We start from the raw sequence: 25,507 nt of genomic DNA on the forward strand, positions 1-25,507 counted from the left end.
CCTAAATTCAGCGTGGAAAAGTGGAGATTAAGCAATATTAAAGGGAGAAAGGTATGAATCTCTTCCTATTTATGTTAATACCAGTTTATTTACGAAGAAGACGCGATTAAATAATTGTATACTGAGTTAATTAGTTATAAAAGTTGGAAAACAGCGTGTGGGCTGTTTTATGAGATATTTTGGAGTTGGAAACATTATAATTTATGTTGGTATTGTTGTTGTTGTTGTTGGTTGCTGAATTAAGAATTCGGGCTAGGCATATAAACAGGGGAGGTGCTGCCCGATTTTCGGTAGAATATAAAATAGCTTAAATTGAAACTTGGGATAAATGTGTGGTAAAAGGCTAACATTAGTGTGAATCCTTTCAAATGTAGATTTACGAGCTTGGACGAATAAGCGTAGCCAGTAGGAGATTGAACAGGTATGTGAGGCTAGTCCTTTCTTTCCAATGGCATGAATCCCATAGTGTAAGTTCTTTTACTCTTCATGAGTTCATGTATTACAACAAGCTAAAAGCCTATATTCATACATGTCAATATAAGATAAGAGACATGATATGATGATGCCATATTGATAACGATGTCATTTATTGCTTACACTCACCTTATGTACTAATTCCTTCGAGGTGAGGTGGAATGTCAATAATTGCTCCATAATGAAATCGGGGGATCACGACCTTACGTCACCCCGATAGAGTATAGATGATCTTGAGCCTTATGCATGTATTATGTTAAGATAAGCATATTATGATAAGCACATGATTATAAGTTATTTCATATGATATGATATGTATATGTATATGTATATGGGGAAGGGGAAAGGTAAGGCGCTATAGACGCACAACCACCTGATCAGTTGGAGTATGATATATGATATCGTCCCGGACGCGGGATGCCCGGACGCGGGATATGTGGTTAAATGGATCGGAGCCGACGCCTCGGCAATATGATATGTCTATTTTCTACATATATGCAAAAGAGAAGTTTTCAAAGAAAGTAAAAGTATAATATATATATATATATATATATGGATCGGGCTGCACGTTCTGCAGCAAAGTATATGGATCGGGCTGCACGTTCCGCAGAAATATGATAGACGTATGGATCGGGCTGCACGTTCCGCAGCACTAAGCATGCATGGTACCCGCCAAAAAGGCACTCATATGTACAGGTTGCTTTTCTACCTCATGATATGCTCTATATTTCCTTTATGTTATTATTCATGCTATGTATCCCTCATATGTTACTATTCATGCCTTACATACTCAGTACATTACTCGTACTGACCCCTCTTTCTTCGGGGGCTGCGTTTCATGCCGCGCAAGTACACCCAGATGAGTAGAAGCTATTATAGAAGATGTTCCAGCGGAGTTGGCAAGCTCCATTTGCTTTGGAGTGTCGCCGGGTCAGAGTACTATGCTATGATGTCTTGTTCGAAGTTAGAGACTTTGCAGACAGAGTCGTGGGTATAGAGTGTCAACTTTGTAAGCGGCTTCATCAGCCGATGTGTTATTATGTTTTATGTTACGAGTTTTATATGTTGATAAATTTTATATGAATCGGGTACGAAGAAAAGAAAGATTTTGAAAGCTTACTATCTATTTCGTTATATTCGATTTAAGAGTTCCAAAGAGATTAAGTACATAACAAGAGTCAGCGGGTTCGCTCGGCTCCGGATATGGGGTCGGGTGCCCATCACACCCTAGTAAGGTCCGGGTGTGACAGATATTATGATCAGAAAATAAACTTATGCTCTCGAAAAAGTTGTTTGCATTGAGGATAAAAAATTAAAGACCACCACAGAATAGGGATAAAAGTGCAAATGAACACAGTTTCAACTCTAATTCTCATAATAATTGCACGGTTTTCCCTTCAAATGGACTGGTCTTTAATTTTTGCCCTTCAAAATCGAACTTATGCCTATAGGGACATAAGTCCTTTAAGGGCGGTGGCATAACTTGTGAATATTATGATGCGTAACTTATGCCCGTATAGGCATAAATTCAATTATGAAGGGCAAAAATTAAAGATAAGTGGCCATTTGAAGGGCAAAATTAACATTTTTTTGCACGGATATCCATTCAAAGGCGCTAGTCTTTAATTTTTGTCTTTAGCTTAAACGTATAGTCAAAATTACCCCGAGGTTCGGGGTTCAAACCTGTCACGACCCAACCGGAGGGCCATGACGGGCACTCGGAGCTAGCCTACCGAGTACATCTGAAAATACGTCTCATAGTCTTATTTGAGTGGGCCATAAAGCTAACTCATAAATATTATATCTGAAAGGGGGCACATGCCCAAAGGATAAATAGAGAAATGTACATCATCAATTGTACTTGTATATACGAGCTGAAATGGCTGACCAAAAGATATATCAACAGTATAGACCGAGAAGGTCATAAACATCTAGCTATACATATCTGTCTACGAGCCTCTACATAAAATACATAACGTAGTAAGGACGGGACAGGACCCCGCAAAAGAATCATACCACTCTGAACCGCAACTCCGGAACAATGGAGTGCTCCTGAACCAACGCTGAAGGGGCAGCCTAAGGATTTGTGTTGTCTCTTTGTCTACCTACGGGCATGAACACAACGTCCACAACAAAAGGATGTCAGTACGAACAAAGTACTGAGTATGTAAAGCGTAAGAGTAACACAAGAGAGACATAAGAAAATTATAATGTAAGTGAAAGCAACCTGTATGTCTGAACTGTCCGTAAGAGTAAAATCACGTATATGATTTCTATACATCTGAACTGCTCTGAGGGCTGATAATATGCATAGATACTGTGCATGCATGCATGAGGTCATACATATACATATATGCGTATATAACGCCTGTCAAGCCTCTGTGGACATCCCATCATATCGTATCGGCCGGCATCATCATCGTCACTATTATCATCATCATATTATCATATGACCAGCTGATCAGGTGGTACTGAGTATACAACGTTGTCACCTTCCCCATACCCCCATACATATATACATAATACATAATATACGCGTATATAGCGCCTGAGGGGTCTCGGGTCTGTATGCATATGTATATATATAAATGCAATGCATAAACATGATAGGAGTATATGTGACTCTAGAGACCTCACTGGATCTAAGAAATACTTTCTGAAGATAACATTATGGAACGTGAAGAAAAAGGATCATCCTTAATTCTAAGAGTATAGTATTATGAATTTATGCTACATATACGTTTAGCTTACAAGGATCATGCCAAAAAAAAAAAAGGAATATCCTTACATACCTCGTCATCTCCTTAATTATCAACGCCTATCTTCCCGAGTTTGCAATTCTACATTCAAGAGGATTCACACTAAGGTCAAGTCCTTGAAACTCTCATAAGGTCAACTAAACTAATACTTGAGCTAATGAAAATCGGACAACATTTTCTTTATATCCTCTACTTCCACCAATTCTCTAAACAACACCCAAATATCAACAACTCCATAATGAAGAGATTATATACCATTTACACTTAAATCAATCCAAACCTTCCTTCCAAATTCTATTCATAATCAACAACTACAACACAATACCTTATAACCTTCCCTACTACAATTTCCTTCACCTTTATGACTTACTAACCTCCAAATCAACTCAATATAAAAAATAAAAGGAAAAGCATACCTTATTCTTGAAGACTTCAACTCACACAAACTTATTTTTAAACCAAAACCACCACAACTTTAACTAAAAACAAGGACCATCATCATTCATGAGCTAGCTTAGGGTTTCAAAGATTGATTTTCACTTGAATTTGCTTAGGAGGTTTATGAATGGGTAGAGATGGTAGAGAGAGCTTGATGAATCTAGAGAATTTTGTTTTTTTTGGGTGTAAATAATGACCCAAGGTCGTGGTCCCTCTTAATTTATAACAGAAAGAAACTTTCCACCGCCTGTAATTCGACGGCAAGGTCGACGGTCCGTCGACCATTCGAAGGTCCGTCGACTTGCAACCGTCGAGTTGCCCAGTTGTCAGACTCAATTTCTTTTGGTTCATTCAGCCTCCAATCTTCCCGATACTTGTTGAACATAACTTAAACTCCCATATACGTGGAATAATCATGTAGAATCTCTTATGACCTTGACAACAACTTCACTTCCTACCTCCACATCGGCTATCTTACGACGAAACTCAACATATAAAATACGGGGTGTAACAAAAGGCCACTCAATTAAAAAAAAAAATTCACAAGGCAAGGCTTCTAGAAGATTCTGCCTTAGGACAAAAATTACAGACAAGCAATTTGAGGGACAAAAATTAAAGACCAACCTGAATAAGAACAATCGTGCAAATTTTCCCAAAACAAAAGACCAGCACAAAATAGGGCCAAAAGTGCAAATGACCCCAATTTCATGTCTAAAACTCGTCCATCGTCAATTGGGCCTATGACCCGAGAAAATTAGACCCAGGCCTTAACCCAATCAAGGTTGTCTAGTCTACTCTTTATTCCTTCAGCGCGCCCTCTTCTAACCGTATCTCAACGGCGACGGATTGCGTTACCGTTCCCGTTGCCTGTTCATAGTATTCGCCGTTTCTATATCGCACCAAGTCAGCCAACTATTTTCCACTTTAATGGCGACCAAAACCATAAACGCCAACAACAAAGTCATTGACGACGACGACAGTCTCTGCTCCGAGACCACTACAACTTGCACTATTCCTTTGGATCTAGAAGAGACAGAGTCATTGGTTTTGAATCGTCCAAATGGGTACTTGAAAGGAGAGTCACGGATAGAGAGAGCGTGGTCTCATTGGATGAAGATAGGCGAGCCCAAACTTATAGTAGCACCAATGGTTGACAATTCGGAACTGCCTTTCCGTCTTCTGTGTAGAAAATATGGTGCAGAAGCTGCTTATACTCCTATGCTTCACTCCCGTTTATTCTCCGAAGATGAAAAGTATCGCGCTATGGAATTTACAACTTGCAAGGTATCTACTTTTGCTTCTAATATGCAAAGTCAGATACATTTATCAGTATCATGTTAACATTTACTCCGTCCATGTTTTACTTGCCACACCATTGACAAGCAATAAATAAAATGATAATTTTTCTATATCACCTCTAATTATTACTCTAATGTTGGGGAAATGAATTGGAAACAATAATAATAAGGGTAAAATAGGTATAACATGATAAATTTATCTCTTTGTTTTTCAAACTGAACTAGTTAAATGCACGGACAGAATACGTAATTTTACTTCAAATCCATCTTTTATTTGAGCCCGTTGAAAATATTTTTTTGATAAGTGAGAAATTCGGGAAGGCAAGTTGTTTAAACGGAAAATCGTTACAGTTGAATTTGTGTACGTCGTCAAGGACACGTGGATCAATATGACTGAATAATGAGATAATATGTAAAATTAAGCAAGATAATTATAAAGAAAGCTAAAAAAATTTAAAGCAATAGCATGAGCCTTGGAGAAGCTTTTGAGATATAGTCTCGGGGCAAACAAACAATCAGATCTTCGCTTAGTTGAACAAAAGCAATTAGGAACTAAGAGCAAAATAAGAGCAAGATACTTCTTGTATATATTTTCAGATGATCCTTACAATGAGATGAGCACATTTATTTATACTAGAGCTATGGGGTGCATGATTCACAAATCATGCCCTCTTCATTACCAATATTAATGCCAAAGGTAATAAAAGGTACTCTCTCCGGATAAAAAAAAGTGTCCACTTAGCCTTTTTTTTCTTGGGTAAAAAAAGTGTCTACTTATTAAATCAGTAAACAGTTAATCTTATCTTTCCAGATTTGCCCATATTAAGTGTTATGTGACCAATCCCAATGCTTATTTAATTAGGGGTAGTTTAGTCAATGTACATATTTTTTTCTTGGAGTGAGGAGTTTCTTAAGGGGTATGTAAATGGCTAAATAGACTCTTTTTTTTATCCGGAGGGAGTAATAAAGAGATTTAGTGCTATGACAATGAAGGGTAATAATGCACATTTAAGACCGGAGGAAGACTTGGGGTTTCTTGTAACGGTTGCACATTGAATGAAGTTTGACCTGTGAGTTAGCATGCTTCTCCGGACCCTTTGTAGTTTCTGTATCCGGTAGCAGCTGCCAAGTTACTCCTCTTAAGCGTCGTTATGCTTTTCCGGAGCCTCTCGCTTGCTGATTCAAATCTGACATGTCGCCATTGCCACGTGTCATCCTTTGATACGTCCACTTGGTGTCGACGAATTTTACCATATACATTAGTGTCACATGATTCAAAAATGATAATGCACCTGTTGAACATATTGGTTTTGATTTGATTTATCCAGTTCTTTGGTTGGTAATGTAAATGTTTAACAAGAGAAGTGTTCGCTATGTTCTACCTAAATCATGGTAAAGAATTACATTTGAATTGGTGAAATTTCTATGCAATTTATCAAGTTTGGCTCATGTTCTTCCACAATATAGTATTTCAGCTGATTCTGCTTTACTTTATATAGGAGGACCGTCCACTTTTTGTCCAATTCTGTGCAAACAATCCAGATACTTTGCTGGAAGCAGCTCGAAAAGTCGAGCCTTATTGTGACTATGTGGACATCAACTTTGGGTACCCTTCTTTTTCCATTGTTTCGTAATCAAGATGCATACATTTTTCTCATATACTATGTTCATCGAGCTTGTCTAAACTTGCGTCATGTTATTGGTTCCAGTGATAATTTCGTGTCCTCAACCCTGTAGCTTTACCCTACCAGCTTGATCATATAAAGTAACACAGTAATATTGCCATACCTCTCATTCTGTGGAAATATAGATTGCGCCACATTTGAACATTGAATAAGTTTTCATAGCATGTTAAATTCAATGTAGTTTTTTTCTCTGGATTTGGGATAATTGTTACTATTATACAACTCAGTGTAACTGGAACATCATTCCAATTGCGAAATCTATTTCTTCATTGTATACTTTATTTTGTTCATGAATTTCGTTGGGGGAAAGGATAGTCGTTTGTCTAAAAACATATTGAGTAGTCAATGATGATTGAAGTTGCACTAACATGAATGTAGTCACACACCTTCTGATTCCACTCTTGGGGGAAATAAGGTAACAAAAGGAGCAATTAGGTTCCATTCGTTCGTAGAGTTATTTAGAGCCTGTTTGGATGGGCTTAAAAAAAGCAAGCTTATAAACTGAAAACAACTTATAAGCCAAAAAAAATAAGTTGGGGTAGGGTTCCATTCGTTCGTAGAGTTATTTAGAGCCTGTTTGGATGGGCTTAAAAAAAGCAGCTTATAAGCTGAAAACAGCTTACAAGCCAAACAGGTCCAATTATTTTTTTGGGCTTATTTTAAGCACAAAATGGCTTTAAGCTGGCCAGCCAAATACTCAAAAAAGCTGAAAACAGCTTATAAGCTGTTTTCAGCAACTTATAAGCCAATCCAAACGGGCTTACTCGATCATGGACATTTCTAGAGCACCTTATCTTCACCTTTGAATGAAATATGATATTACTAGATGGGTCTGATTTGGGGGTTATGGTTTGAAAAAATCCATTTTGACCCATTTAAATATTGGTAGTTAGGCTAATTACGCTCTGATTTATGCTATTATCTGTTATTTCCTGTACTTTGATTATCCTATTTATCCGTGTCGCTTTCGCTATTTGCATTTCCATGTTGCTTTGAATCTCTTAGCCTTATCTGACCTCTTTTTATGCTTTTTATTGAGCCGAGGGTCTTTCGGGAACAGTCGTCCTACCTTGGTAGGAGTAAGGTCTGCGTACACTCTACCCTCCCCAGACCCCACATTGTGGGATTTCACTGGGTTGTTGTTGTTGTTGTAGTAGTTAGGCTAATTACTGTGTTCTCTAAACCTGCCCATACCCAAATCTAACTGCCAATTGCCATGTCCCATAGAAGGCGGTGGAAGCAAAAGAATATAAGGAATTAAAATAGTTAGGCATTCCCCCAGATTTGTCAAAGAATAAGAAGCAAGACAAGCTTCACCTAATTATGGAAGTCAGTTGGTAAATTCCAATTCTTACATTGATGGATTTTGGTAAGTTTTCCAGTTGTGTGGTTCGAATGGGATTAGAAAGTGAACTAAGAAATTAGGAAAGCTTTAGTACCTTGAATTATAAGACGAAAGCATTTAAACATCATTTTGCTGACTCTGAAGACTTACTTAATATACTAGCATAAATCTGATTTGCAACTTGTATAAACCAAATGAAGTCTAACTTAGAGTCTGAAAACAATGAACAAGCTCCAATACACGAGTAATAGACCGTACTGGCTTTCCACTTGCCTTTTGAATTCATGTGCTTTCTTACATTGTGTAGAAGGAGATCCTTTAGTAAGGGGTAGGAATAAAGCAGCTTTGCATCCAGATCAAGATTTGTGGTTTTTTTCTTCCTGCATTTCCTTCTAAACTGTTCTATGCACGAGACTGCAGATTTTGTTGCTATAGTTACTGTATTATCTATGCAGATCATTTCTCCATTCATTTTTTCTATAAGTTCAGTCTGCTAAGGAACTACTTGCTGTGCAGGTGTCCACAGCGGATTGCAAAACGGGGGAATTATGGAGCTTTCCTCATGGATAATCTCTCTCTTGTCAAGTCTCTGGTAGAAAAGTTAGCGAACAATCTTAGTGTTCCAGTATCATGCAAAATCCGAATTTTCCCTAATTTGCAAGATACACTCAGTTATGCGAAGATGTTGGAGGATGCAGGTTGTTCTCTTCTAGCAGTGCATGGACGAACAAGGGATGAAAAAGATGGGAAGAAATTCAGAGCCAATTGGGAGGCCATCAAGGCTGTCAGAAATGTCGTTAGAATTCCTGTCCTGGCAAATGGTAATATAAGGCACATTGATGATGTACACAGCTGTTTGGAAGAAACTGGTACCGATGGGGTACTTTCAGCCGATCCTCTTCTCGAGAATCCAGCCCTCTTTGCTGGATATCGAACTGCTGAATGGGGATTGGGCAGTGAAGGATTCAAGGAAGACGATAAGCTAGATCAGGCTGAGTTACTGATAGAATATTTGAGGTTTTGTGAGAGATACCCAGTGCCTTGGAGAATCATCCGTTCTCATGTGCACAAGTTGCTGGGAGAGTGGTTTAGGATCCAGCCAAGTGTGCGAGAGGATTTTAACAAACAATACAAACTTACCTTTGAATTTCTTTATGATTTAGTGAATCGATTAAGAGAACTTGGGGTGAGAATACCGCTTTATGTGAAGGATACTCAGGAGGCAATATCTTCAAATTGACTTGTTCAAGTTTTGTTATTAATCTGAAAGATGGAGCTTTGCTGTGGTAAACCCTCCAGCTTTTGCTGGTCATTCTTTTCACTCCAGCTTGTGCTTGAAAAGGATTCTGCACTCACTAATGTTGGTAAAGAGTATGTGCAGGGTTAAACGTATCTCAGCCTTTTACCTCATTTTTTGTATGATTATGTACCGACATTTTTCTTGTATCATTGAGATAAATTGCACAGGGGTATTAGCACATCTCGAATTGTATTCAGACTAATTATTTGTAAGGTGACTAATTGTGATGCAATTGGACTTGATGCTCCAGATAGCACCTACAACAGAAACTTGATGCGTTTAGTAAAATTCTGTATTCTGTCAAATTATTGTTCACTCTTTCAGATATACAACCTTCATCTTGTTTCTTCTTTCCCTCTGGATCTTTTTTTTTCCCCTCTTTTTTTTTTTGAGAGGCAAGCTGCCACAAATACACGACAGAGTCCGTTCTAATCTAGTCACTAGAAAAACAGTTGAAGATACTAACAATAAAGGAGATAAATTCAGACTTGTCTCAATCTCTACATCACAAAATTGGTCGTGACTTTGCTGACCAAATGCTTTCCGTAAACAGCTCCTTCAAAATACTTAGTGGCACCAGTCTTCTGTAAACACACATCCAGCGGCTCTATTGCACCATCAAAGTTGGGCTATGCGAAAAATAAAGGAAACACACATAATCAGAAACTTATGTTACGCCGTATCAATCCATCATTCTTTTACTTTAATTGTCACAAAATAAAAAAAAATAAAAAAAAGAAAAGACTTTAACCTCATAAAAGTAGGCAACACAAACACGATATTTGGGAGAGTTATTGATGACCCGGTGCAACGTTGATTCATAAATTCCGTTTGATAAGATCTATCAATAGCCAGCAGACAAGAACAGCTTAAGTAGAGGGGGTAAAAATGATGCAAAAGTGCCAGGGATTGGTGGTGCTGATATCCACTCGCCCGATTTTCTCTCTCACCTTAAAAAAACCCAAAATGATTAGTAGTCAAACAAAATCAGAAACTTATCTCATGAAAGATTCAGCATGCGTTAAGTACTACAATTGTACCTGAAGGGCAACAATGTCATCATCCTGGTGGAGTAATGTCAATAGTCCTGTAAGACAACAAAACAAGTTTTTACATGATCACCAATCAATGAGGATAAGGTGGTATCCATGTACAGATAACAAGTTTTACCATAGTCTGTATGCACTCCACTGAGAATTATTTGATTCCAAGAAAATAGATGGACAACGCAGAAAGCAAAAAATATCACTCATCAGAAAAGAGATAGACCAATAACAGTTAGAAAAAAAAAAAAGGAACTTGATGAACAACACCACGACTTACCATCCAATATTAACTTTTTTTTTAACTAACTTACCATCCAACAACATTTTCAGCTTTATCATGTCCATCCGAGATGGATGCATCAGGGTAACCAATTGTCCGCAAGACCCAAAATGGATCTCCAGCTATTTACCCCTCCATTTCAATCGCTGATCCACCCAACGCTAGAGCAATTCCCCTCATTATCTTACGTGATAGATCTGCCAAAAGTATTGTACAAAAATTCACCAGTGGAGAAATATTTTGCAAGTATAGACACTGGAATATATCAAAAGATTATCTTATTTAAAGAGCAAGACACCTGTGCAAAGGTCAACATAGTGCTCCATCAACTGTTTGAAGGGTTACTTGGCCTGCATATGAAAAACAATGTACGGAGGCCAAATGAAACAAAGAAGCACCAAATGCCGAATCCGTGACTTAAGTAGTATAAAAAAAGAAAAGTTGAACCAAAGTAGTACAAAAAAAAAAAAAAATACATAAATAGTATTCACGCACGAATTTCGTGCGTGAAAGGACCAAACTGCAAAAAATAACAGTTTGGCCTTAGTGCGTGAATGAGCAAACAAAAAGTCATCCTCTTTTCACCTTTTCAGCCAATGACATTTGTTGTCATTAGCGCCCACTTGCCTTCTCCTCTTCTTCTTAAGTTCTCATTGCACTGCATCGCATGGAGTCCGGAATCAAAATGCCCCCAAAAAAATTACTTTGAACCAAAATCTATATATAATATAAAGCTAGGCAAAGACAAGTTGATGTAGCACCTCTCTATGACCACCATTCCTATTTATCTGTTTTCTCCTTTTTTTGAGTTTTTCCTCTTATTTTTCTATTAAAAAATTGTTTGTTTCCTTCTTTTAAAAATGTAAAGATGTAATGGTTGTAATAATTGTGACAATTAAACCGGCCCTAAATAATTTTCATAAATCTTAACTAAAGAAACAGTTACAATAGTAATAAGGTTAGCATTTAAGGTTACAATTGATGGAAACAATTCATCATTCACATAATTTTGCCATACGTTGTGAATTTCAACAGGCAAAACCGTAGATATCTATAGATGTTTGGTCTTTCAATTTCACAGTAAACATTGTTAACAGCAACCAGGAAAAAAAGGAGGATAAAAACATGGGTTGGAACTTGAAAGTGAACGGCTTTGACTCGAGTTTGCCAGTGAGTATACATATTATTTTTACATCTTTTGTAATTAGTGTACAGTGGTATCCAGAATGGATGTGTTGTATTCGGCGTAAATATGAATAGCATGCTTGGTATTTTTTTTTTATTCGAATATTTACAGCATCATAAACAGTGTTAACTTTATAGAAGGGCAGTAATACTTATTTCATATTTGAATTATGCTTGATAATATCTTCATATTGACGCTATATTCGTTATTGTTTCTTATTTACTACTCCAACTTTCTAATCCTTAACAATGCGGAGAAGAATTACTCGAATCTCAAATATTACAAACTCCAATTTTTTCTATTCTTAAATATCTTTATTTTGTACTTAAAAGATTATAAATTTGTAACTTTTGGGGATTTTGATCTCTTATATTTTTTATTTTTGGTCTATGCTCTCAGCGAGAGATTTGAGGCTATAACTGCGTGATTTAATTTGTTTCTCTTTTCCTTTTTTACTTCTTAATTTATCCTATAAATTTATGGCTTTAACTTATCAATAATAGAAATTATGTTTTTGATTTCAGATCTATGCTCTCAGTGAAATGTTCGGGGCTATAACTACATCTACATGATTAATTTGCTCTTATTTCCCTCTAATTTTTCTTTTTCTTTTTACTTCTTAATTTCTATTTTCATCCTGTGAATTTATGGCTTTAACTTATCAACAATACAAATTATGTTATTTTCATTTAATATTTATATGCGGTAAAAGTTATATTTTTTAGTAGTGACAAATGCCTAAAGCTAAATGTATGATTAACTTAGGAGAAGAGGTTCCGACACTAATGAATAGATAATTTATGTAAGATTAATCTTGAAGGCAAATATTTAAACAACATTCCTAAAAATTGTCTGCAAACAACGTTCCTAAAACTAATAAATAAGCCGCAAACAAATGTTTATACATCCTTTCTATTGACATAAAATGTTACTACTGTGAAAAGAGATGCAATATAAAAATTACTACTACAACATGAAAATAATAGTGATTGGTGCTAATTTAAGGGGAAAAAAATCTTTTTTGATTGATATAATTCATAGGAACCAAGTCATTGAGTAATGAAAATAAAATTTTGTATTAATAATATAAATTGAGATCTATTTTGAATCTTTAATTTATTTATAGTTTTGAATGATTATATAAATGATATGTTTTATAAGTTTAATTAGGTTTTTCAGGACCGTGAGAAGCACGGACAAATTTACTAGTATCCCAATAAAAAAAAAGTTACAAAACTACCTTTAGCGCAGTAAAATACTGCGTTATAGAAACAGTATCAAAAAACAAAAAAAATTGGCCAAACTTTATTTTTTGCAACACTTAGTGTTTTTTTCCATACTTTGACCAACGATTAGTCGTGTGTCAAGACTCTGAAACGTCAATATTTTATATAGAACCTGATATTTTTTTCTGCGTACAATAATGTAGGCCCAATACATCAAGGATACGTAGACGTTCGGATCGTCATTTTAGGGGTTGAAAAGGTGCCTGAAGTAAGTTTTGTTTGAAAAAACTTAGTGTTTTTTCCATACTTTGACCAACGATTAGTCGTGGGTCAAGACTCTGAAACGTCAATATTTTATATAGAACCTGATATTTTTTCTGCGTACAATAATGTAGGCCCAATACATCAAGGATACGTAGACGTTCGGATCGTCATTTTAAGGGTTGAAAAGGTGCCCGAAGTAAGTTTTGTTTGAAAAAACTTAGTGTTTTTTCCATACTTTGACCAACGATTAGTCGTGGGTCAAGACTCCGAAACGTCAATATTTTATATAGAACCTGATATTTTTTCTGCGTACGATAATGTAGGCCCAATACATCAAGGATACGTAGACGTTCGGATCGTCATTTTAGGGGTTGAAAAGGTGCCCGAAGTAAGTTTTGTTTGAAAAAACTTAGTGTTTTTTCCATACTTTGACCAATGATTAGTCGTGGGTCAAGACTCCGAAACGTCAATATTTTATATAGAACCTGATAGTTTTTTCTGCGTACAATAATGTAGGCCCAATACATCAAGGATACGTAGACGTTCGGATCGTCATTTTAGGGGTTGAAAAGGTGTCTCAAGTAAGTTTTGTTTGAAAAAACTTAGTGTTTTTTCCATACTTTGACCAATGATTAGTCGTGGGTCAAGACTCCGAAACGTTAATATTTTATATAGAACCTGATATTTTTTTCTGCGTACAATAATGTAGGCCCAATACATCAAGAATACGTAGACGTTCGGATCGTCATTTTAGGGGTTGAAAAGGTGCCCGAAGTAAGTTTTGTTTGAAAAAACTTAGTGTTTTTCCATACTTTGACCAACGATTAGTCGTGGGTCAAGACTCCGAAACGTCAATATTTTATATAGAACCTGATATTTTTTTCTGCGTACAATAATCTAGGCCCAATACATCAAGGATACGTAGACGTTCGGATAGTCATTTTAGGGGTTGAAAAGGTACCAGAAGTAAGTTTTGTGTGAAAACTTTAGGGTGTTTTATTTTTTAAGATTTTGATTTAAGCGTGTTATTTTTTAATCAAGACATAACTTTATTTTGAATATAAATATAATTCTAAAAAATATAGGGAGAAAAACTAGTTGTAAAGTCATCAAACTTTAGATGGTCATAACTTAGGGAGAATTTTTTTTTGCTTCTATAACGCAGTAAAATACTGCGCTAAAGCAGTTAACGGCTCCAATTGTTTTTGCTTTTTGGTACTGTTTCTATAACGCAGTATTTTATTGCGCTAAAGGTAGTTTTGTAACTTTTTTTTTATTGGGATATTTTGGTTCAAAGTAATTTTTTTGGGGGCATTTTGATTCCGGACTCCATGCGATGCAGTGCAATGAGAACTTAAGAAGAAGAGGAGAAGGCAAGTGGGCCGCTAATGACAACAAATGTCATTGGCTGAAAAGGTGAAAAGAGGATGACTTTTTGTTTGCTCATTCACGCACTAATTTAGTGCGTGAAAGGCCAAACTGTCATTTTTTGCAATTCGTGCGTGAATCCTATTTATGTGTTTTTTTTTTCTGTACTACTTTGGTTCAACTTTTTTTTTTTTTATACTACTTAAGTCGCGGATTCCCAAATGCATAACAACTTATAACTTGTTTAAAGAAACACCAAATGCATAACAAGTTATAACTTGTTTACCTACCATATGTTGGAACCTTGCAGAACTTCTCCAAGATCTCCATACATCCCATGTTTTACTTCTCTATAGAACTGCAATCCACAAATGAGATTGAGACAAAATACATCAAACATGATTTACTAACAGAAAAGGCACCAATTACTAATAATTACTATTAAGCAAATCATCCCTATAAAAGCTTTGTCAAGATACCTGTGCAAATAGAAATAGAAGTTCACATTATATAACATTGCAAACAGCAGAAATGTTGGCCATAGTTGGAGAATGGTCTTTAACAGCAAAAGCAAAATTTTCTCATTTTTCAGTAGAGCGCAATCAATTTGTGAATGAATTTATGATAAAGTTCAAAGCTGAACCAGAAACAATCTTTCTAACGCACACGCTCGCGCGCACGTACTCATCTCGTATTTAGACACTCAAATTGTGACAACAGGCTTATGGGGTGAGAATTAAAATCTTAGGTAGTGGTGAAGAAACCCAAGAAAGCTCGAAAACCCTTATACAACAAGTGGGACACTTATTTTCTCTAATATATAGACCATAAGTAATTAATATAACCTACATCAATAGCTTCTTGCATATCAGGTATGCCTTTAGTTATATTCTCTCGAATTCTTTGATATCCTCTGCATTCAAGATATATAAGCAATCATTAGTTAAGATAAAATATCGAAGTAATACCAAATTAAGAGTACTAGGAAACAACAGGAATAAACCTGTATCCAGTTGATGCAGAAAGTTTGATCTTGAGTTTCTCCTCCTATGGTTGATGAAAATATTCACATGTAATGCTTCTAATCTCTTCCATAAAGGATACAGGGATACCATGCCCCTTTTGGGAAAAAAAAAATGAAAAACAGAAAACAGAAAGAGGTCAAATGTACAAACCTTTACTAACAATCTAGTTTGTCTAATGCAGAGAATAACGGTATAAATCGCAAAATGTGCAAAAATAACTTAAAATGCACAAGAAAAGAGTAGTTCTCTCACCGTGACATCATATTAATTTCTCAGATATTGCAAACTTGAACAGCATGAAGTAAAGCCCATAGAAGTAATGTGGATGTAGAAATAGATGATAAGCTTATCTTCGCTAAAAAGAAAAACTGGAATTTGATTTAAGACATCTAGAGAACTTCACTGGTCTTTGTGTAGGCATAAAAGCGATCACATTTGTGTATTTGTCACATTTAATACAAGAAAAACTAAAAGAAAAATTATATATGCTGCAATCAAGAGTCAAGACCACCAATAACATCAATACAGAGAAAAAAATTGGAGGAGAAGAATAATTACCACATAAAAGAATCCAGCTTCTCTACTAGCCTGATCTAATTGTCTAACAACTTGAGCTACACCTTCATCTTGAGCCACATTTGGATGATTCCATTTCTCCAACAAAGGACTTACATCTATCATATGAAACACTAAAATAAATTTTCACAGAACCAATGGGAAAATTAAGAAAAGTATCAATAACCGTGTCCAAGAAGCGAAGATAACTTGACAGTATGCAACAAAAATAGACCTTAATACTAAAGGCCAAGACAGTGGAGGGAAATGCATTGGTGTTAAAAACAAAAGCAAAATCATGAGAACTTCAAAACAGGGCTTCAATTTGGTTTGAAAATGCAGACCTATTAGAGGGATAGACTTGAAATCTGTAGCCATGGTGTCTCGAGCTCTCTTTTTCTGGCTCCAGATACTGACTGTTTGTAACACTCAAGCAGCAATATAACAGAGAAAAGAAACAGAAGAAGTAAGGAAATTATATTTCACACAATAGTAGTACATAGTACAGCATATATGGACAAAAGAATGTACATGAATTCTAAAATACACCGGGGGCGGAGCTAGAGGCGCAAGGGGATTCGTTAGTAGGAAATTATACCATATATGCAAGGTCAAAATTATTTTTTATGTTTATATAGTAAATGTTAATCACCTCGACTTATTCATTAATTTACTTTTTTTATATTTTGAATCCCTTTGTTAAAATTTTTGGCTTCGCCACTATCGAGTAGCAATCCACATTGCTAATAACACCTCAGCATGTTCCTCATCATTACTAACTTTCTGCTCCTGATATGGTCCAATTGTTAGGTGGTCACAGGGGAAGCTTGTACAGTTGTATTGCTTAGCTCATTTTAGCGCTCTACCAGAAATCAGTTGTAGCTAAAATCCACAAAGTAGGTGTAGATTTGCGTATACTCTACACTTTCCAGACCCACTTGTAGTATTACATTGGGTATTTTGTTATAAGGGAAAAGGGGCAACTATACATATATTCCTCATTAAAACAGTGGTGCTATATACCTTTGTATTTACCCATATTTACCCTTTTGTTAAGTGTTAACAGACTTTTATTTTCGAAGTAAACATTATTTTCCTTGTTTTTTAATTTAAATATTATCACATGACTTAAAAAAATCAAAAAATTATTCATCATCTTCATGTTAACCCAATCAATCTCCAAAAAATCACCAAATTATTACAAATTTCAGATATGAACTCCTCAATCGCTTTTGATAATTGTTCTTGGATTACATTGGGCGAAATTTCGGGTGCTGAGTTTGAGTGGAAGGAACATTTGTAACTTTAGAGCAGGTTCGTTGCTTGGAGCTGTCTGCCTATATAGATAGTCAAAAAGGTGATTATTTTTTGCCTCAACCCTGTTTTTGAGTTTTAGTAGGATAGAGGCTATGAATTGGGATTGTTACTTTGTTTTGATTATGATACAAATGAGGGTCGATCAAAGTGCTGCATTGTACTCAATTAAAATTTTGGCTAGTTTTTTTGCTGAATCTGTGTATCCATTAAGTAATCTTTAGGTCAATTTTCATTCCCTATCCGAAAAGAAAAGTTACATTATTTTACTGAGAATTGCGGCCATGAAAGTTCAGCTAATGCAGTGCATAGACTGAGAAGTTCAAAGAGCCATTGAAGCTCAAGTTCAAAATTTCGGATTTCGCAAGCTGGCTATATGAATGCGTGTTATTTCAAAAGATCATGGAATGTCTCGAGAAGTTCATATCTGAAATTTAGAACAATTTGGTGAATGATTTGGGTGATTTTGTTGGAGATTTAAAATTGGGTTAATATGAAGATGATGAACATTTTTTTTAAAGTCATGTGGTAATTTTTAAATTTAAAAACAAGGAAAATAATTTTTTTAATCCGAAAAAATCAAAGTCTGTTAACCAAAGGTAAATATGCACCATTTGTGTAACGCCGAGGATATATATGCACCACTTTTTTAACGAAAGGTATATTTGTCCCTTTTCCCTTGTTGTAATGCCGACCACTAAGGGGTCGTTTGGTATCTAGTTAGGAGTAAGTTATTCATGTATTAAAATTCTGCATAAGTAATACTGTGTTCGGTAGCTAGTTATGAAGTGAGTTATTCATGTATAAAATTAGTACGGTGTTTGATTTGCAATTTAAAAACCCACATAACTAATACATGTATAAATTATGAAAGAATCTATATATCTATATAATTGCAGGACATAGGCCAGGCGACGTGGCGCTCTCACGTATCAAAATTGTTATTTATCTTTTTTCTTGTTTTTTTGCCTTTTCCCACATTTTTCTATTAATTATTATCAATTGTTTCCTCTAAAAAAGTGAAGGCCGAAAGGTTGCATCTCTTCAGTAAATGCTATAAATGCCTACGAACAGCAATGGGTTGTGGTTAAAAGCAAAAGCTGTTTTCATTAAAAATTTCCTTTACAGTTCACATTAATCCACTTCTCTTATTAAGATCAACTTTATGTTAGGAAACAACATGTAACCAACAACTCAAAAGGTACATCGACAATAGTTTATAAAAATATTTTTTATTGTTCTTTAATTTTGGAGAAAGACATTTCAATCAGTGTTACTTTATTCACTATGATTTTGCCCGTCATTGTCGAATTTATTTACATTCATTATTTCATCCATCATTTACTAAAATACCATGCAACTTTTAAAAAACACCTTCACTGATTTTGGTACTAAGATTTGTGCATTTTTGTTGATTTGTTATTGTCACGACCCAAACCGATGAGTCGTGACGAGTGCCTGATCCCTAGTGACCAAACACCCCTATACTCGTACCTAGATAATAAGGGCCCACAAATCACTCACTTTGAACTATATTGAACTATATTGACTCATAAAAGGGTGACATCATGAACTCGGTACAAACTGTACATATATATATATATATATATATACTGAAAGAACAGTGCCAGCTGACTAGGCAGCTACATATACTGCACACAAAAGAATAGGAGCCGACAAGGCTACATCATCTGACATAAACATACACCTGTCTACAAACCTCTAATGGAATAGAAAACTGTAGAAAGGACGGGACAAAGCCCCGTCATACCCATATGCATATACATCTCAAAAGAATGACATACCAAAATAGACAGCAGCTTCGGATCAAATGGAGCGCACTGACCACTGCTAGATATAGAGGTACTACGGAGCTGGACCACCTGTCTGTTTACCTGAACCTGCGGGCATGAACGCAGCCCCCCGAGCAATAGGAGAGTCAGTACGGATAATGTACTGAGTATGTAAGGCATGAGTAACATAAGTATATGTCACGACCCAACCCCGTAGGCCGTGACTAGTGCCCGAGTTGGGCACCCTAACGAACTTATCCAATTCGAATCACATACAGATAGCATATATTGGCACAATTGTCACACGCTGCCTTAAATTATATCAAACTATCTCAGACACATTTCAGCACAACCAGATGCATATACATATATCAAAAGCCGACAAGGCTATCAAATGGCACAACGGCCCCAAAATATATACAAAATGCACGCCGACAAGGCTGCCATAACGAGTAGGATCATACAAACACATCTGAGCAGAAGTAGGCACACACACCCACAAATACGTCTACAGACCTCTAAACAGACCAACCGAAACATATGGCGGGACAGGGCCCCGCCGTACCCTTGAACAAATGTATACATATGTGACGAACGAACATAGGTACCAAAATGTAGGCTCTAGAATGAGAAGAGCACTCCAAACAGCAAAAGGGGTGTCCTAAACTGGTGGATCACCAAACTGTGCGTCTGTACCTGCGGGCATGAAACGCAGCCCCCCGAAGAAAGGGAGTCAGTACGAAATATGTACTGAGTATGCAAAGCAGAAAAAACAGAAACAAATCTGAGGCATAAACGAAATAGTAGTACAGAACATAAGTATAAATTCAACATATCAAAATGTTTATTTTAAAACATAAGTCATGCGTAGGGTACAGAAGAATATGGTCGCCCACCCGTCGATGGCGCCATAACACAGCATAACACCAGAAAGTTTCAAATCTCCGTATCTCCGTCACATATCATAGCACAGCATAACACCATACACAGCATAACACCAAATATAAGTGGAACCCGACCCTCTTGGCGAGTAGCTCGGTGAACCATAAACACAGCATAACTCCAGAGTATATCAAAGTGCGCACGACAACAGAACCGGCCCGGGAACCGGCGAAAGATATAACAGAACGTACGAGTAGAGTCGTGAGTAGTCATATGCATAAAATCATTATCATGAATTCAAACATAAGTAAAATGATCATACTTGAAAATCGAAATAATAGTCATAACGAATTCTTTCAAAAGTTCCCGAATTACATAAAGGAAAGTCGCGGGACCCACGGACGGTTATTGACCCGAGTCGGGCCCGCCTATGGAAAACATACTCATTATACATCATACGAACTCCTACAAAAATATTGGAGCAATCCGAGCCTTTATGCAAAAGATATGGCATTCAAAAATTACGAAATTCCTTAAAGTGAAACCTTTCTATGCAAAGTTCGGAAAGCGATTATTTCAAAGACATAATGGTTCATATTTCATCAAATCATACATAAGAGTGCCAAGGAATATATAAGGATCATAACATGCTCGGATTTCGAATCTTAGAATTTTCCTCAAGGCTTATAATCTAGCCTATCGAAAACTAAGGCATGCCAAAAGAAAGAAGGATTGGGCTTTACATACCTTTAGCGTTTAGTCGTATTATAACTTGTACTTGCTGCCCAATAGTACTTATCCTATATCAAGATATCAAGAGCTACAATTAGTCTATGAGGGAATTCAATATGTATTTTAGCGTTAACAATCCCTTTCAAACATTTAGACGACGTTTCGTTCGCTTTCAAACCAACTACATACAACCAATCCAACATAAATAATCATATGTTCAATACTAATCCGGACATCCCACATAACATTCCAAATAGCCCACATTCACAACATTCCATAACGATTCACATACGGCTACTACATTCTCAAGTTACTCCTAATAATCCGTAGCCTTAACGTTTTCGTGTAACAACTTTACAACAATCCAAACAACGTAAATACAATATATATATATATATATATATATATTCTTAACTATCATTAGTCTTTCCAATTTAAAGAAGACAACATGTCCAAAACAGTCCCTAATCAACAACACGCCCAAAACAGTCCCTAACCAAGAACATAAAGGTGCCCGGAATTCTTGCAAACGTTTACCAACATACCAAGCAAACCACATATGATTCTTACACATTATTTCATGTCTTCGTTTCATATAATTTCAGTAAAATACGACCAGCAGTCACACGATAAATATATCACCAAATTCGTACGCAAATAGCTACATTGTCGACACTATAACCTTACAACGACAACAACACATTTAACAACATTACCTTTACGATTCTTGGAACTGTTTTAGCCTCATTTTCATTCTTACAACAGCCCACAAACCATTTCAATTTCAACTTGAATCATTAAACTTCACTTTCACTATATGTTCATAACAACATTCAACACTCAACATACACAAATTCACTTTTAACACTAAAACAGTCCACGGTTTTGGACTGCTTGTATACTTCAACATAATTCATTTCTTTAACACCTAAATTCACATTTTCAACATGCATACAATACACCACAATGTCCATAACAACAACAATCAAAATGTGACACAAAACAGTCCCTAAATCCCCCTAAAACAGTCCCCTCACACGGCTTCAACACAACTACAACAACTTCATGATTTTCATCCATTTATCCATACTACAACACATTCAATCTATTTCCAATACATGTACAAGAAGATTAAACATGATTCCATTAAAGCCTACAACACACGGCTCATTTAAATTTTAAGAAAAACAGTCCAATACCAACTTGCAACATCATAAACCAACTTCTACAATCTTTGTTCATTTCCATATGTTGACACACATTCAATTCATCAACAATACATGCAAAATGAAACCAACCATGGCTTCACCAAGCTCACGGCTCACCCCCTACTTCAACCACAACAACAATCCAACAACAACATGTATGAACTATACATTCAAATCATCATGCAACACAAGAACAATAAGCATTCTTACCTTACAACTTGTTCTTCAACCTTAGCCGAATCTTCAACACTATTGAAATGCTACCCCTCCTTGTTTCCTTCCAACAACTACTACACTTTCTTATGCACTTGGTAAGGAGTTGAATTGATGAAGAAACTGATTTTTTTTGGAGCAAAACTTGGAGCTCATTCTCGGCCAGCCATGGCCGAGAGCTTCTTTCTCTCTCTCTATATGTTCTTAACTTGTAAATGTTGAAAATGATGTCGTGAGTTGATTGTGAATCAGTTTTTTTTTTTACATTATGTATTCACTCCATGTTTTGGCCATGTGTACCACACTAACTTGGGTCAAGAATCTTTGACCATTCCATTATTCTACACGGCCAAACATGGCTTTAAATAATGGACTGATTTTTTTTTGTTCCCAGTCCCACTTAATAATCCAATTATGATTAGTTTAATCTCAATTTTCCATTAATATTTCAATGCCAAACGAAATTTGTAGTTAAATTGTGACTTGAAACGAAACCGGAAGTTAAAGTCTCTACTTCGTATCTTGAGATAGTCTTGTCTTTAACTTGTCGCGTTTATTTTAAAACGTCCCAATGTACGGAAATATGGGTTATAACAGTATAAGCATAAGAATCATGAACGGAATCTAGAACTCAAAGAAAAACCGACTGTCTGCATAGATTTGTATGAACAAGTATCTGTGTCACTGACAATGCCTCTGTGGGCGCATAATCTGCATGCTTTCAATGATAATCATGCTCATGTATATTAATATAGGTCATAGTGCTGAGGAACGTTCAGCCTGATCCATATCCCATATAATAATGCTGAGAAACGTACGACCCGATCCATATATCATATAATAATGCCGAGGAACATACGGCCCAATCCATATATCATATAATATGCCAAGGAACGTATGGCCCAATCCATATATCATCACCAAGGTGCACCAGCTGATCAGGTGGTAATGCGTATATAACGCCTATCCATTTTCCCATACCCTATGTACATATACGCGTATATAACGCCTTCTGGTCATGGGTCAATATGCATATGTATATGAATGCAATGCATAACTGAGATGTATACATAGAACTCTCGGAGTGACATAAGGTCATATTACCTCCGATGGACAAGCTTTGAGCTAACATCATCAACATAAGTAATCTCAAGACCCATGAACAGAAGGAACAATCATACGGGGTGTAGGGACATCAAAGACTGAAATACTCTTAGTGCTTCTAAGAGTAGAGTAATATGGAAGCTCATTTAATCGCTTGTTGGCTCATAACATAGGATCATGCAAAATGAAGAAGGAATAGCCTTAACGTCTCCTTAATCGTTTAACGTTCTCCTTCCACGTTCATAAGATCTACATTTAAAAAGGATCATACTAAGGTTAAGACTTAAAGACACTCTTAAGTTCAAACTAGAATAATTCATGAGCTAGCGAAAATTGGGCAGCATTTCCCCTGTTTTATCGACTTCCATTATATCATAAAATAGCTCCCAATCAACAATGACATTATCATCAATTTCGTAATTAAGAGACTTCATTACATGCCCAAAACTCCTTTTCATAACCAACACACAACAACAATTTTAATACAACTCTATATACACTCGTATACCACACTTCCTCATCATCATTACTACCATTCATAGCAAGATTATACCCAAAGTACTCCAACAATTACAACTCAAGTCAATTTATTACCCATAACATCATCAACCCACCTTTGAACTTCCTCTTTTGCTTTCTTTCCCTCAATCAAGTTATTCAACAACTAGACATTCTTAATAACATGGAAACAATTATAAAAACTCACCTTAATCACATAAGAGCAAGCTTTGACTCAAATCATCCACTTGAGTGAAACCCTAACTTCATCACCAAAGAAAATCTTGAGTTCTACAAACCCTAGTAAGCCTTCCAACACTTGAATCTCTTGATTCTTGCTATTTGATCTATGATCTCTCTTGGGTTTGTGTGGAATATTCTTGAGAGAAGATTCTATAGCTTTTAAGACTTGGGGAAATGTTGGAAATGAAAAAATAGAACAAGGGTCGTCTATTTATACAAAAAAGAAAAAGCTGGCCCGACCAACTATACGACCATTTATACGATCTGTATAACACGGACAGTATAATCCCACCATGGAATTACCCTTCTCTGGAATGGTTATACGGACCATTTATACGGTCCGTATAAGTGGTCGTGCAACCCAACATTTTCCGAAACTTTCTCGCGTCGATTCGTTCAACCTCCAATCCTTAAGGAACCTTATTGACACTTATATAACACTTCATTAACCATATAAGAAGCCCTATAGCTCCTCCTCAAGTCATTACTAAATAATTATTAGCTCAATTGTTATGAAACCTTCTCAACATAACTTGCGTTTCACTTTCTTTGACGAACTTTGTTCCACCGATTCGTATGACTTCAAAATCTCATGGTACGCACTTGAAGTTATCAAATACTCTCCTTTATCTCGTAAGGACTTCATGTTCATCTTAAGCTCACGTTGGTCTACTCACAATGCAACAAATCCGAAATCTCCGAGATGTAACTGTTATGTTTTGAATGTTTAGATATATCAACAAACTTTTGTTTGTAATTTGATTATTGTTAAAAACAAAAGATCACTTTTTTCCTATTTCGATTAAAGTTATGATTTGATTTGACTTTTTTTAGTTATTGAAAATTTAAGTTTCGCAAAATACAATTATGTTAATGTTATAAACTTGTATAATTACATTATTTCCTGAGGAAAAAACTTAAAGGTATTCTAATTTTTACAAAACTTATTGTTTGGTTATTTTAAGATTAGAGTATTTGAAAAATATATTTCATAAATTAAATTTATGAAATTCTTAAAGATGCCTTTTTTTTTTATAGTCTATATATTAATTACGAATAATTTGAACAACCTCCTTCCATGTTTTACTTCATAGCACCAACCAAATGTAATTCATAATATTATGCTTATCATTCTTATTTTGATTTCTCTGAAATAATTTATTTATTTATTTCTAACGTTAAAAATTTACAATATAACAACTTTACTCTAGCTATTACCACTCCTATAATCAACTAAAAGAATAATTTTTTGTTTGGAAATCAACATGTAT

The 25,507-nt window shown here is 35.8% G+C and overlaps 1 protein-coding gene and 1 pseudogene across 1 annotated transcript; one reads left to right on the forward strand and one right to left on the reverse strand.

The window, feature by feature from the left end:
* The first annotated feature begins 4,456 nt into the window (after positions 1-4,456).
* On the forward strand, positions 4,457-9,604 carry LOC132621912 (uncharacterized). Its single transcript, XM_060336388.1, has 3 exons — positions 4,457-4,955; positions 6,469-6,575; positions 8,516-9,604. The coding sequence occupies exons 1-3, from the start codon at positions 4,599-4,601 to the stop codon at positions 9,237-9,239; spliced, it is 1,188 nt and encodes a 395-aa protein (XP_060192371.1). The 5' UTR covers positions 4,457-4,598; the 3' UTR covers positions 9,240-9,604.
* Positions 9,578-17,288, reverse strand: LOC132624712 (probable 2-oxoglutarate-dependent dioxygenase At3g50210; annotated as a pseudogene).
* Positions 17,289-25,507: the final 8,219 nt, after the last annotated feature.

Source organism: Lycium barbarum, chromosome 12 (genome assembly GCF_019175385.1).
Source record: "Lycium barbarum isolate Lr01 chromosome 12, ASM1917538v2, whole genome shotgun sequence".
Taxonomy (NCBI): Eukaryota; Viridiplantae; Streptophyta; class Magnoliopsida; order Solanales; family Solanaceae; genus Lycium; species Lycium barbarum.